Source organism: Eleginops maclovinus, chromosome 21 (assembly GCF_036324505.1).
Source record: "Eleginops maclovinus isolate JMC-PN-2008 ecotype Puerto Natales chromosome 21, JC_Emac_rtc_rv5, whole genome shotgun sequence".
NCBI lineage: Eukaryota > Metazoa > Chordata > Actinopteri > Perciformes > Eleginopidae > Eleginops > Eleginops maclovinus.
In genome coordinates, this window is record NC_086369.1 from 17,288,020 (window position 1) to 17,303,794 (window position 15,775).

General features: G+C 44.3%; 1 protein-coding gene and 1 long non-coding RNA gene across 3 annotated transcripts in view; one reads left to right on the forward strand and one right to left on the reverse strand.

Moving 5' to 3' along the window:
* Positions 1–15,571, forward strand: part of LOC134884133 (phospholipid phosphatase-related protein type 4) — a 16,548-nt gene extending 977 nt beyond the window's left edge. The window contains 7 exon segments of the mRNA XM_063912805.1: positions 10,653–10,838; positions 10,938–11,067; positions 11,278–11,467; positions 12,414–12,471; positions 12,601–12,774; positions 12,988–13,047; positions 13,049–15,571. Coding sequence (XP_063768875.1) covers positions 10,653–10,838; positions 10,938–11,067; positions 11,278–11,467; positions 12,414–12,471; positions 12,601–12,774; positions 12,988–13,047; positions 13,049–14,671 — 2,421 coding nt within the window. The 3' untranslated portion in view covers positions 14,672–15,571.
* Positions 4,695–7,751, reverse strand: LOC134883853 (uncharacterized). 2 transcript variants are annotated; one of them, XR_010168337.1, is made up of 3 exons: positions 7,725–7,751; positions 5,601–5,796; positions 4,695–5,060 (listed from the first exon to the last, which is right to left on the reverse strand). It is a non-coding gene; the product is annotated as an uncharacterized LOC134883853 (long non-coding RNA). The 2 variants fall into 2 exon arrangements; XR_010168335.1 differs by having other exon boundaries at positions 5,601–6,887.
* Positions 15,572–15,775: the final 204 nt, after the last annotated feature.

The following is a 15,775-nucleotide window of genomic DNA, read 5'->3' on the forward strand; positions in this document are numbered from 1 at the left end:
TGGGGAAAGCCTTGGTGAAAAGGTGCGTTTTGAGAGCTTTTTTGAAAGTGTCCAGGGTTGGGCCGCTGCGGATTTCGGGGGGAGAGAGTTCCAGACGGTAGGGGACGCTACACTGAAAGCTCTATCACCGAAAGTCCGCAACCTGGTGCGGGGGATGGAGAGGAGATCCTGTACAGACGATCGTAACTTCCAGGATGGAGTGTGGTGGCGGAGGAGGTCAGACAGGTATTGTGGGGCGAGGGCATGGAGGGACTTGTAGGTGAGAAGAAGGAGTATATAGGAGATGCAGTGCTTGACTGGGAGGTGGATGAGGGTGGGTGTGATGTGCTGCCAGGGCTTGGTGTGAGTGAGCACCCTAGCAGCCGAGTTCTGCACATACTGGAGCCTGTCCAGGTCTTTACTGGAATCCCAAACAGGATTCCGTTGCAGTAGTCCAACCGGGAGGTGACGAATGCATGGATGAGGGTCTCGGCCACGGAATCAGAGAGTGATGGTCGAAGACGGGAGATGTTCCTGAGGTGATAGAAGGCGGACTTGAGCTCAGTCTTTTTTCTGTTGAATTTGAGTAGTTTTGCTGTCATCCAGGTATTTATGGCATGGACACAATTGACCAGAGACTGTGGGGGGAGCTGGGCAGATGGTGAGGTGCTGAGATAGAGCTGAGTGTCATCAGCGTAGCAGTGGAAATTGAGACCGAAGTGACGTATGACCTGGCCAAGGGGGAGCATGTAAATGGTGAAAAGTAGGGGATCAAGCACGGAGCCTTGGGGGACACCATGGTTGACTGGGGCTGGGGGGGAGGATGAGCTGCTGATGCTGACAAACTGAGATCTGGTTGAGAGATAGGACTGAAACCATGACAGAGCTGTACCAGTGATGCCAAGGTTGTCGGAGAGGCATTTCAGGTGGACTGAGTGAAAAATGGTGTCAAAGGCTGCAGAGAGGTCAAGGAGGATGAGAATAATGATTTGTCCGGAGGAGGGCGGTCTCTGTGCTGTGATGTGCTCTGTATGCTGACTGTAGGGGTTCGTAGAGCTAATGGTTGGACAGATGTTGATGCTCTTTCCAAGGTTTTACTAAGTAAAGGAAGGTTGGAGATCGATCGGTAGTTGTTAAGCTCCTCGGGGTCCAGACCAGGCTTCTTGAGGATGGGAGTGATGGAGGCGGTTTTGAAGCAGGAGGGAACTATTCCAGATGACAAACACTACAAACAGTACAACAATTCAAAGATGAACGAGAGGGTATTCCTTTAGGGAGAACACTCATTGCGAAACACTGCTGTGATTGGGTTGTTTGACAGCGCTACGTCTTTCCTGTTTGACACTACTCAGCTGTGTCTGCACAAATTTTAAACTGAGTTGGAAAGAATAGAAGAAGAGATGAAAATCTTAAGGGAATATTTTAACAAAGGTTATACATATGAAGTAATCCTCGACATTCTGGCAACCCATCACAACATCAACATGTGCCTTAGAACAGCCGCGGCCCGGTACCGCGGCTTGGTACCGATCCAAGAGACATTTGGTACCGGTCTGCACAGAAAGATTGAATAAAAAAATATTTAAGTGTAGGGCTGCAAAATTCCGTGAATTTTCAAAGATGGAAACTTTCCACGGGAATAAACTGGGAATTTTCTAAATTGAAGCTTGGCTCTTCATAGGGAACTTAAATATAGTTGGGGAAAGTGTATTTTAGCATAATCTTGACTAAAACAAACAGATGCCCTTCAAGTATATCCATGCCATTCCTCAATCACATGCACATACCACACTGCTTAATGCATGGCTATTGAGACCACACCCCTACAGGCACTGTGCACTCCTCCATCACATGCACATAGGATTTCTAGAAGACTGGACCACACTTTTGAGCCTAAAGCACAAGAGTATTGAAGCCACACATTGTAACCTGTGGACTACACAAAGTGAAGTAAGGTTTGATGATATTATGGGGTGATGTATTTATTTTATGTTTAAATTGCAAATATCACATACAGATGCATTCATCTAGTGGATAGCGAGCTGATCACTTAGATGCTAAATAAGTCGTAGCTAGCATCCCTTCATTTACCATCTATGAGGCACTCTCATAAAGCTGCTAGCTACCTCAAATGTGATGCTGTTTTTATCTGCCTCCTGCAAGCTGTTTTGAAGATCATTCCAGTTGTTTAGCTAGCCTAACTATTTATATATCTGTTCATGCCATTGCATCAATTCCCAGTTAGTTCCCAGGTAGTTCCCAGTTAGTTCCCATAAATTCCCATAACTCCCATTATTCCCATGGAAAGTTTCCAATATGGAATATTTCCAAAATTCCCCAGCTTAACTTCCCATGGAAATTTACCGGAAACTTACCGGAAAGTTACTGGAAATGTTCCGCCCTTTGCAACCCTATTTAAGTGATTATCAGTCTGAAAGATGTTTTATTTTGAAAAATGACCGGATACATCAACGCGTCAATACCATAGGTGAAGACGCTCGTCTCATTCACGTGTTTGTGGAGAAATGTGTTCTCTCTGCTGAGCTCTGTGTGTCTGTTGGCTTATGATTGTCTGCTGGACACTGGTACTCGTTTCAAGAAGATATTTTGATCGTGACATTAGCAGCGGAGCTCATGAAATGTAAACCGAAGCCTGATGTCTGCCTGGAGATATATTCCGGCTGTGATTGGGTGTTTTTCATGGTTGTGGCAAATGTTAATTTTCCTCAGAAAAAAAGTGCTACAGCCTATTACTCCCCCCCTACTTTGAAGGCCTGTCCTTGAAAATATAGTCTTAGATGAAACCGGTCCGTAGCGCAAAAAGGTTGGGGACCGCTGCCTTAGAACCCTGAAAGTGTGGATCAACTATAGACTATAAACTATATAGTATATAAAGGGTTGAAAGAGTTGGTAATTTGTGCACAGGAAAGACGTAGCGCTATCAAACAACCAATCACAGCAGTGTTTCTCCGGCTAGCTCTGTCCAATCACAAACAAGGAGTGTTCTCCCTAAAGGAATACCCTTTCCGTAATCTTTGAAATGTGGTAGTGTTTTATGAAATGTGGTAGTGTTAGTCTCTGTATGAAGTTAGCCTCTGTATGAAGTTAGCCTCTGTATGAAGTTAGTCTCTGTATGAAGTTAGTCTCTGTATGAAGTTAGCCTCTGTATGAAGTCAGTCTCTGTATGAAGTCAGTCTCTGTATGAAGTCAGTCTCTGTATGAAGTCAGTCTCTGTATGAAGTTAGTCTCTGTATGAAGTTAGTCTCTGTATGAAGTTAGCCTCTGTATGAAGTTAGTCTCTGTATGAAGTCAGTCTCTGTATGAAGTCAGTCTCTGTATGAAGTCAGTCTCTGTATGAAGTCAGTCTCTGTATGAAGTTAGTCTCTGTATGAAGTTAGTCTCTGTATGAAGTTAGTCTCTGTATGAAGTTAGTCTCTGTATGAAGTCAGTCTCTGTATGAAGTTAGCCTCTGTATGAAGTTAGCCTCTGTATGAAGTCAGTCTCTGTATGAAGTTAGTCTCTGTATGAAGTCAGTCTCTGTATGAAGTCAGTCTCTGTATGAAGTCAGTCTCTGTATGAAGTTAGCCTCTGTATGAAGTCAGTCTCTGTATGAAGTTAGTCTCTGTATGAAGTTAGCCTCTGTATGAAGTTAGTCTCTGTATGAAGTTAGTCTCTGTATGAAGTTAGTCTCTGTATGAAGTCAGTCTCTGTATGAAGTCAGTCTCTGTATGAAGTCAGTCTCTGTATGAAGTCAGTCTCTGTATGAAGTTAGTCTCTGTATGAAGTCAGTCTCTGTATGAAGTCAGTCTCTGTATGAAGTTAGTCTCTGTATGAAGTTAGCCTCTGTATGAAGTCAGTCTCTGTATGAAGTTAGCCTCTGTATGAAGTCAGTCTCTGTATGAAGTCAGTCTCTGTATGAAGTTAGTCTCTGTATGAAGTTAGTCTCTGTATGAAGTTAGTCTCTGTATTAAGTTAGTCTCTGTATGAAGTTAGTCTCTGTATGAAGTCAGTCTCTGTATGAAGTCAGTCTCTGTATGAAGTCAGTCTCTGTATGAAGTTAGTCTCTGTATGAAGTTAGTCTCTGTATTAAGTTAGTCTCTGTATGAAGTTAGTCTCTGTATGAAGTCAGTCTCTGTATGAAGTTAGTCTCTGTATGAAGTTAGTCTCTGTATGAAGTCAGTCTCTGTATGAAGTTAGTCTCTGTATGAAGTTAGCCTCTGTATGAAGTCAGTCTCTGTATGAAGTTAGTCTCTGTATGAAGTTAGTCTCTGTATGAAGTTAGTCTCTGTATGAAGTTAGTCTCTGTATGAAGTCAGTATAGAATGAAGTTAGCCTCTATCTGAAGTCAGTCTCTGTATGAAGTTAGTCTCTGTATGAAGTCAGTATAGAATGAAGTTAGCCTCTATCTGAAGTTAGCATAGTATGAAGTTAGTCTCTGTATGAAGTTAGTCTCTGTATGAAGTTAGTCTCTGTATGAAGTTAGTCTCTGTATGAAGTCAGTATAGAATGAAGTTAGCCTCTATCTGAAGTTAGTCTCTGTATGAAGTTAGTCTCTGTATGAAGTTAGCATAGTATGAAGTCAGTATAGTATGAAGTTAGCCTCAGGGGGGAAAGAATTAAAGTAGTAGCAGAGGCTTAGAACAAATGGTTTGTTTTTCTCCACATCAATTACATTCCACATCAACATTATTTTAGAATAACAATCGGAAGCAACATTTATAAAAAGGTGATCATTTAATGTGTGTAAGTCAGCGCTAAAACAAGTGAACAGTCTGCATTCCATGTACTCACATTTGAGGCTCTAGACTTTTTTGAGTAGCTTTGCTCCATCAAGCTCTAAACAAAGTTTCTGGAATGCCTTAAACGTGTATTTCAGCTTCTTGGGGTATTCAAGGTTGAGGACGTAGATGAACATGCAAAACAAATGATCAACAGTGCAAATATCTTCGCTCCATTTCCGCATGCATTCAACACGTTGTGTCCCTTTGTCACAATGGACAGATCTGCTGGCTCCTCCTTGTCCTGGCATCATGGATCACAAGCGCCTTCAATGTTTGGTCCATGAGGTTGTCATGCTCTTCCTCCATGTCAAAAGAAAGAAACAAAGCATATTCACTTTAAATTAGGCATATTACCAAGAAGCTATTACACAACACCGGCTTTGTTGTCTAAGTATTTAGCCTTTTTCAATCATTTTTACAAATGAGTGGCAGGGATTAAACACATAAGAAGATTCCTAACTATTTAAACATTTTCAGGCCTAGTCACATTTCCCATCTATCTGATCAATTAAATTAAATATAAACTTTCCCATCTACATTACTTTTTAGTGCATAAGATTAATTATCCTATTTAAGTTTAACAGAAAAAAAAGGTTTTTGATTTTAGTTAGTTTTATCTTTTAACATAATTTGAATAACCTTCTTAAAAACAGACATGGGTAACTAAGCCCATCAGTAAATTATCCATAAATCATTTCCCTGTGAATGCTAAACCATTTATAAAAACAATAACATGTGAGCAGGTGTCAGAGTGGTTAATAATCACAGACATAAAACAATGGTATCAGAGCCACCTCCCATATAACTAAATCTTGAATTGATCAGTCCTTGAGGACATACCTGGCTGTCTTGAAAAAAGTCTTCTTGGTGTTCCCCAAGGTATTCGATGACGCACCAGACCAACGCATCCCTTTTTTTCCAATACTCTCTGGGGCTGTGAGAAAACACATTTTAGTTCCTTAATATTCTCCAAATAGTGTCTTACCTGAATATCAATAAAAAGCTCTTCAGTTCCTTAAAGGTTTCTTCAGATTTTCTGTGGAAGAAAAAGGAAAGACAAAACAAGACATTTCAAATGTGATCAGATTGTTCAGATATACAGTACGCAGGACCTGACATCCTGTTAAAGCATATTGTGTGAACATAAATACTACATCTTGATTGAACACACATCTCTTATATTTTATTCATTTCTCACATCACCAGTTCAAAAATGAAGCTGTCATTTATTATATATTTATGTATTTTTTATGTCTTACACTGAACAAATAAAAACAAGACATGTACAAATATATACCGTCTATATATATATGTACACAATCCTAAAATAGAACTATGGGCTTTGGCTCTGCTCTGTGATAATGTGTCCAGTCCTCACAATAATTTACAGTAAGCTTTGAGTGTGGCAGTGGCTTAGTCTGTAAGGGCTCACGTCCCGATTAGACCAAATCAAAAATGGAGTGAGCTGGTAGCTGGAGAGGTGCCAATTCTCCTCCTGAGCCACTCCCAAGGTGCCTTTGAGCAAGGCTCCAAAACTTGAAACTGCTCGCTGGCGCCGGGCACCTGGCAGCCTCCCTTCCCTGCCACCTCTCCTGCATGCGTGTGGTTGTATTTGTGCATGTACTGTATATCATCTGTGTATGTATCCTCCCTGTGTGTAATGTGTGTAAACACTACAGAGTGGAGAAGGAACTTTATTTATCCCAAATTGGGAAACTTTTTTTTTTACCGCAAATACAATATAGTATGAAACATAGCAAAACATTTGAAATAAAAATAAGAAATATACAGATAGTGAATATTGCTATGAAATGGAATATTAAATGAAATATAATATAAGTGTACAATGTTAAGTGTAAGTGTGCATGTTAAGTCCAGTTCACAGAGAGGCTATGGAGCAGTGAGTTGTCTGCAGCCAGAGGGGAGTTATAGTACAGAGTTACTGCAGAGGGCCGGAAGGTTCTCCTGAATCTGTCCTTGTGACAGCAGAGCTGGAGCAGTCTGTTGGAGAAGGAGCTCCCTGTCCTTCCAGCTGCAGGTGGAGAGGGTGGGTGGGGTTATCCATGATGGATAACAGTTTGTTCAGAGTCCTCTCCACCATAGCCTCAAAAGGGTCCAGTTTGATGCCTATGACAGAGCCAGCTTTCTTAATTAGTTTAAGTGTGCTGGTGTGACCGCCTCGGATACTGTAGCTAGCAAACGAAAGCCTTCTGTGCTTAGCATGCATGATGCTGACGTGAATAACAGTTTGGCTGGTTAACTTATGTTATGCTATAAGGGTCATGCAGTCAGATTGCTATCCCTTTGTTATGCTATAAGGGTCATGCAGTCAGATTGCTATCCCTTTAAGAGAGAGAGAGAGAGGGGTGTGGCGCGTGCATGTGTGGGTGGGCATGGTAGAGGAAGGGGTAAGCGAGCGTCGGTTGGTTGTGTTGGGGAAGATAAAAAGGAAGCAGCAGACAAAGTATGTCCATGAAGTGTTTTTCCTGTAAGTTAAGAACCTGAATAAATGCCACGGCCTCCCAAGAAAAGCTAGCCTCTCTGCCTTATTTTGCAAAGTGGGTTATTGAACCTCGACCCTGGAAGACTACAGAGTCTTCCCCTGTTCTCCTCGACTACGGTCTGGGACAGTGACAGGAAAGTTCAACACTTACATCAACATGCCCCTGTCACCATGACACTAAGTTCAGATGGCATGCAGTCAACATGCATTCATTGCTGCTTATAAATTGTTAACAATAAAAATCTAAACAGCATTGTGCTTTACTCTTAGCACCTACCGTATGTTATCTACAGCTATCTAGGATAACAATCAGTGACCGACTGCCCGTATGTAACAGATGAGAACAAACTTAAATTCCTTGTCTAACAGTGAAGCAAGCAGACAGCACGTCCTGTGATGAATCTCATCACAATAAACGTGAACATTTACATGCATGACATGATAGAAAAGTAATGTCTTACCTTCAGACATTTCGACACACCAAATAGTATATATAGTATATATATATATAAATATATATATATATATATATATATATATATATATATATATATATATATATATATAATATATATATATATATATATATATATATATATATACTATAATATATATATATATATATATATAATATATATATATATATATATATATATATATATATACTAACAATGCTCACTTCTATACCTTGATTAAAATTCAAACGATTTGCTTGGATAATAGGGTTATCCTCCAAAATCCTTTTTTACACTGAGTGTTTAGGAAGGTGTGTTTAAATAAAGTGAGCTTATAAAAGTATGAAGGCTGTTCCATGATCATGAACCAGATGTGGATCAGGCTGCAGATGTTGCTGGACCGGGAAAACTGCTCCTCTTCAGTTTGGAGCGCAGAGTCTCCTCTGTAAAGCCTCAGGCTGCTTTCCCTCCAAAGAGGAACAAAGAAAGCACAAGGAACAACTGCTGACTGTTAACTGCTAAAACTGGGAAACACAAGATTATATCACAATATATCTGTGGGGAGGGACACGACCATTAGCCCAGATAAAGCACAAAGCGCGTAGTGCATCTGCAGAAAGTCTGTTAAACTTCTCTTCATACGCTGCAAATGCCCGTGAGAGGGTCTCTGTTCAGGTGATGAAGATGAGCACTGATGCTCTGACGGCTCTGGAGGTCATGAAGCCGCTCACAGCAGGCATGCTCTGTCATACAGGAGCTGTGTCTGTTCACGACACCACAGGGTCTGCACGTCTGTCATATACAGTTACATTCCTGTGTACAGTATGTCTTTAAAAGATATCCAGGTGTAACACAACACTGCAGCATGTAAAGCACAGGAGTCACATGTGGAGGAAGGGAAGACAGGGAATGAGGGAATAATCCTAAATTATAAATCATCCAGAACTTCAGTGAGACTCTCTGGAATAAGCTGGACTCTCTGAATGCAGTCAGATCACTTTTAACTTACCAGCTTGCCTGCAGCAGTTTAAAAACTTAGGAACTTTTTTTTTTAGCTTCAGTAGAGTCACCTTTCCTCCCATGTTCCTTTTGTTCCACCCATAGCCTGTCACACTTTAAAACCATCTGAACCTGTTACAGTCGGCCCGACCATTCCACTGCCAGCCAAATCCATTATTTGCGCTGCACTGACCCTCTGCAGGCTTTGAGGGTCCGACTGGAGGGGTTGCTGTCCAGCCAAACACCTCGTGAACACCTAGAGAAGAACCAACATGCAGAGTGTTTCCAGAGGAGTTCTCATGTAGTATGAATGACTTCCTCTCTTTGTGCTGGTCGCCTGCTGGAAACAGGAAGGAGATCAGACCTCAGTGAGAGTGTGAGGAGCATAGACGTAGGGTTGACCAGACATAGATAGAATCGGAGGATGAAACCCTCTTTATTAGTCACATGCATGCACACAGCAGAGCACACACAGTGAAATTAGTCCTCTGCATTTAACCCATCCTAGTACTAGGAGCAGTGGGCAGCTATCGTGCAGCGCCCGGGGAGCAATGGGGAGGGGGGATTGGAGGTGTCCGGTGCCTTGCTCAAGGGCACCACAGCAGGGCCTAGGAGGTGAACTGGGACCTCTCCAAGTAGCAGTCCACTTTCCATATTTCAAGTCTGTTCGGGGACTTGAACCGGCGACCTTACGATTCCCAGTCCAAGCCCCTACTGACTGAGCCACTGCTAGACTGTGTGCTGAGTCTGCATACTTCTGGAAACTGTGTTTCTGTGTGCTGGGCTGCCCTCACCTGAATGATTGTCGCTGTTAGCTATAAGCTACCATATAGGTTACAGTTCAGACTGCAGTTTAGATGTATTAAAGGGGTAGTTCAGCATTTTGGATATAGGACCTCATTTCCAAGTGAGCCAGTCTGTTATTTCTCAGTGGAGACTCATCCTTCTGTTTACTTTTCGGGGCAGCTTTGTTACCACACAACTATCCGGAGCAAAGTATAATTCCGCCGCTGCTCAGAAACTAGTACCTCAAAATGTATTGCGATGCAAGGATAGTTTTATTTCTAACATTATTCTATCAACACAGACATTTACATCGATAGTCTGGCGTTTTAATGATTTGCCTCAGGTGTACTGTGGGTAAGACTGTTTTTATTGGCAGGCTAGCGGAAACCGTTGACTTGCGTTAGCCTAGCACCAGCGAACTCTGCAACTAAAAGGACTGGATGAAACGTGTTGAAAACGGTCTCCACTGATAAATAGCACACTGGCTCACTTGGAAATGAGGTCCTATATCCAACATTCCGAACTACTCCTTTAAGCTGCATGATAACTTCCATGATGCTCTAGGCCACATTCAGCTCCCACAATGCACCTCACTGCAAACACTCTACTGCCTTCAATCTCACATCCGGGTTGTGGTCGTATTGTTCAAAATTCAGCTCCTCACGTCTCCTCCTCTATTCCTGGACTTCTGTGAGAAAAGTCACAGGCTCAAGGAAGAGTGGATAGGAGAATTCAGAAGGACTTAGGAAGAGAGTCTGCTGTGTTTTGAGAATCCGACTCACTTACACTATCCGGTGTGTTTATGATGCACCAGTGGACGTTATTAACGAGTGTCTGCTGTGGGGAATATCTGTTCAGGACTACAGACTCCAGAGGCTCTGGGCTCTGATGGTCTTGTTGTATTGTTTATGAATGTGGACAACAGGGAGACATATACTCTTCATTGGGTTGGAATTGAAGTAAAAAATAAAATGACACTAATGCATTTCAAACCCCCCCCCCCAGGTCATTGAAAGTATTTCCAAGCCATTACTCATTATTAAATCAAATTAGTGTGGTCATTGAACCGTAGGATTCTGTTTTATTGGTTAGAAAGTGTAGTGCCTCTCATGCCTCAGCTGTTCACATCTCAGTCTCTGTCCTCCATAGCTGCCTATCCTGGTGTCGTCTGTGGTCAGTGTGTACTTCCTGGAGTGGACCGATGTGTTCAAGCCAGTGAAGTCTGGCTTCAACTGCCATGACCGCAGCCTGAGCCTCCCTTACATTGATCCCAACCACGAGGTCATCCCCTTCCTGATGCTGCTCAGCCTGGCCTTCGCCGGGCCCGCCATCACGGTGAGGATCCTTCCAGAGAGTCTTCAGCAGTGGAGCTGGTTCAGATTTAAATCTCCTCCATCTTTATCCTGCTTCAACCTTTTTATTTTGTGTCGACAGATTATGATCGGGGAGGCGATTGTGTTCTGCTGTACATCTCGGAGGAAGAACTTCGGGGGGGCCGAGGCTAACATCAACGCTGCTGGCTGCAACTTCAACTCCTTCATACGCAGAGCTGTGCGCTTTGTTGGTACACTCACTCTTCCATTTGTACACAAAGATGTGACAGTTTACCTTTAAAAACATTCCAAAATCCAACATTTACTAAACGAATGCTACGCTGAAGTCAGTAACTACATTTGCTCTGTGTAGCACATCCATCAGTTTTATTGTCTGTGTGTGTTTGTGTGTGTGTGTGTGTGTGTGGTTTGTTCCTTTACATCCTGTCTTCTATCCCCAGGTGTTCATGCTTTCGGTCTCTGTGCCACTGCCCTCATCACTGACATCCTCCAGCTGATGACCGGCTACCCGGCGCCCTACTTCCTCACGGTGTGTAAACCCAACTACACCAACATCAGCTGTGAGCGGAACCCTTACGTCCTGGACGACATCTGCTCCGGGGCCGACCCTACAGCCATCAACCGGGGCAGGTCAGGCTCACTGCATGCGTTTGACCTTAAAGTGCACTTTGGGTAATCCCCAGTCTCTTATTTGACATTTCCTCAATCCACACTCGTGCTGCTTGAGGAAAAAAGGGAAGTTATGCTGAGGCGAAAAAAGTGAATGAAAGAAGACACAATTATGACCAGGTTAGCAGTAGGCTTTGTACGGGAATGTACGAATATGAATGATCATACTCTCTCTGGGGTGCTGTCAGTACAAGAACAGGTGAAGACGTTGTTGAACTGTTGAACGATGAAAGGACAGAGCGCTATCCACAATCTTCCAGTGACTGTTCATTACACAGGGTGTCAGCTCGGGGAAACCTCTGACCAATCAACAGATGTGCTAACCCAGTGGGGTAGGGGTCAAAGTTGTAGACACAGCGTCCCTAAAATGAATTTTAAGAAAGGTCAGTCAACAATTGCCATTACTAAAGATATCTGTGTGGTATTATACCTTGATCTTGTTGGAAATAACTCACAAATTAACTTCTTGGTTTCAGAAACCCATAGCATTTCCAACAAAGAGAGTGACAGTTGTGCATGCAGGCATGCACGCATGCACGCGAGTCAGGAGCAGAGAGGAGGATGAGTTGTCAGAAGTAGGTCATTGTGTTGGAGGGGGAGAAACTGTGCCACAGGTTCACTTCATTATGTAGCACATCTAAGCTGCCGCTGCCACACTGCCGTACAACACTGCAGCTCACACTTTGGCTGGAGGCATGCTCTAGAGACACACTACAATGTTAAATGCTTCGTGTGTGTGTGTGTGTGTGTGTGTGTGTGTGTGTGTGTCATGAAGACAAGGTGAAGAAATTGAGGTTGAAATGGGTGGTGTTTGAGGTATCACATTATGATTGTATGTTGCTGACTGACCTCCTTCCATCTCCTGCTGTGACACACACACACATTTTACATTCTTTATCTCTTGCAGAAAATCCTTCCCGTCGCAGCATGCTACCCTGGCTTCCTTCGCCGCTGTCTATGTTTCGGTGAGTAACAGTTTGAGCGCACGCAGACACTTGGACTTGCTCCTCCTCCATGCATCCTCTAACGATAGAAGCTAATCAGCGAGTGGTGCTGGATTAACTTTTAATCTGTGTGTGCTCCTCTGTCCACAGATGTACTTCAACAGCACTTTGACGGACTCATCCAAGCTGCTCAAGCCCCTCCTGGTCTTCTCCTTTATTATCTGTGCCATCATCTGTGGTCTCACCCGGATCATTCAGTACAAGAACCACGCCATCGATGTCTACCTGGGCTTCTTGCTTGGAGGGGCTATTGCTGTCTATCTGGTAGGGGCCAACAATGTCCAAATACAAGTGCAATCATACTGTTAAAGTCATCACACTCACACAAAGAAGTGCATCAGCGCAAACACAACTCATTCCATTGGAGTTCGGTTTGAAAATGGTCCAAATAGAGACCATTAAAGTCTACAGCAGAATAAGCATGAATAAGATGCCCCCCCCGCCCAAATAACACTCCTCTCTTTCCTTTGGCCCCAGGGTTTGTATGCAGTTGGAAATTTTCAGCCCAGTGAGGAGGTCATTGCCAGTCCCCCTCCGATCCAACACCGCCCCCCCCTGCTCCCTGCCCCACATCAGCCAGGAGGCTGTGCTCCACCACCTGCAGATGAAAGCCAGCATGGCTGGGGAGCTTGGCATACACACCTCCCACTCAGAGGGCCTCCTGCACCGAGGCCTCCCCCAGCAGAGGTCTGAAGACAGTCTGAAGCGCTCCAGTGCAGAGGTGGAAGTGATCTCCCCCCGGAGCCCCCAGAGCAAAGACGCCATCATGACCTTCAGCCACACTCTTCCACGGGTCCACACCCCCCAGGCGATGGCAGCATATGAGGAGGCAGCCAGACGGCACGCTGCCACCCTCCACCATGCCTCCATGGACTCCAGTCGATCCAAGCAGCTCCTGTCTCAGTGGAAAAGTAAGAACAACCACAAATGCTCCCTGCAGGTCCCGGACTCCTTCTCCTCTTCTGTAGACTCAACCTCCGGCCAGTCCTCCCAGCACCTTCACCACCACGGCAATATGGAGCTCCGGTCCAGCTCTGAGCCCATAGCTATGGGCCTGGAAGGAGGCTTCGACAGTCATAGTTACATGTCTAAACTGGCCACAGGTGCTAGTACCACCCTACCCAGTAACTGCAGCGGAATCACCGGAGGGGCCAGGATATCCATGCAGTCTAGACCTGGGTCTTCACAGCTGGTCCACATACCAGAGGAGGCTCATGAAAACTACAACACAACCACCCCGAGGGTGGGGGGAGGAGGTGAGAGTGAAGGGATGTCGACAATAAACAGCACAGTTCTGGCCAACTGGCAGCGGGCTGCAGAGAAGACCACCGCCTTCAGGACTAACGAGAACGGCCACAGCTCCCAGCCTCGAATTATGCAAGTGATAGCTATGTCCAAGCAGCAGGGCCTCCTGCAGACCCATTCCAAGAGCTTAGATGAGAGCAGCATCAGCTGCAGCGTCAGCGGGAGCTGCCCAAGCTCGGCTCGGTACCGGGGGCTACCTGATCCAGACCCCACTGGCACTACGGGGCCCGGCTCCCTGGGTAGCACTGCAGGCAGTATTTCAGGAAGCACCGGAGCGATTGTCAGAGTAGAGGCCCACCCTGAAAACAACAGACCGGTAATCCAAGCTCCAGCTACCGATGGAAGTGGATCATGGAGGTGGCGATCCCTCGATCATGGCACTGGAGCTGGTGGTGGTACAGGGACATGTGGATCAGGAGGAGGATTAGCAGGAGGAGCTGGGCAGTCCTTTGAGTTCAACGATCTGAACAGAGACTCAGAAAGCTCAGATTCCATACGTGAAGGTTCCATCGACAGAAAGCTGGCCAATCACATCGTAACCACAACTGCTACCAACAGCACCCCCACCATAGTCACTGTTCACACGCAGAACCAAAGCCAGTCCGAGCACAGGCTCCATCCGCAGGACATGTCCACCATCAGGGTCACTCCGGGGGATGGATCTGGAGGAGGGGGTGGTGGAGGAGGAGGTGGAGAGAGCGCTTCAGAAACCCTCTCTGTCGCCTCCAGCCGGGATTCCACCCTGCGGAGGAAAGGCAATAATATCATCCTGATTCCAGAGAGAGCCAACAGCCCGGACAACGCCCGGAACGTTTTCTACAAGGGAACGTCCATGACTCCTGTTTTCAAGGAATAATTTGTTAGAGGAGATGTAGCTACAAATGCAAGGCAGCAGGATTTCCAGAGAAGCTTGGCATTGTAAATATCATAACTGCAAAATAATTGGTTTCATTCAGCATGAGGTTTGTAAATGTTTACACTGAATCACAACCTTTAAGTGTTGTAGAAATAATCACTGTGTACTTTGTGGTCAATCCTAAGGAAACCTAGTGTAATGTCGATGCTGTTCCAGTGCTTTGGGGACAAGATAACCTTTTTTAAACAGTTGCATATGTTTTGGATACACATTTTCTGAAAAAAAGAAATTAGCACAGTACTGTTAAAACTGTAGCAAACTGCAGCACTAATCGTACCTTAGCTGTAGAACCAGTGTACTTCCCTGCACTGTAAATACTGTGGAAAGGGTGCTACACCACAACATACTATTTACTATACAATATATTGTGTAATTTGAATAGATAAAAGATGAAATATTTTAGAGTGCGCAACAATGATGTTAGTACGTCACAAAGATATGTTTTGTACTTCGTGTTTCTCCTGTACAGATAATACATACTCAACAAATACTGTTTCTGAACCATAAGTGTGCTTAGCATTCCTTCTGTAGCTATGAAGTCTAATATGCTGTGACTTGCACTGACCTATGCGTTTACTGTACCTTGTACAGTATAAACCCTGACCTTATCTCTACTAACATGTGGATGTTCATACCTACTGCACAAACAGCAGCAAACTGAGAGATTGTGTTTAACAGACCGCAGGAGAATTAGCACATTTCCAAACGTAATGCAATACTTGACCTCAAGGCACCCAGCTGAATCTGGCAGTTTGAATCTGCTTAAAGTGTCTTTCATATGAATACGTTCTGAAATACACTTGCTTCTGTCAAACCAACAACCAAAACGCCAACAGTAACAGTAACCAAGTGGGGGGGGGGGGGGGGGGGGGGGGGGGGTTGTTTTCAGCCTTCTTAAAACTTCATCCACACTAATAGATTTTCCCCTGAACACACAATGCTTTCGCCGTCACAAATGCTCCCTGTCCATACTTCCATTCTAAGGTTTCCTGCATTGATGGTCTTTACTGGGCGGTAGAAACATTTCACACTTGTATTTTGGTT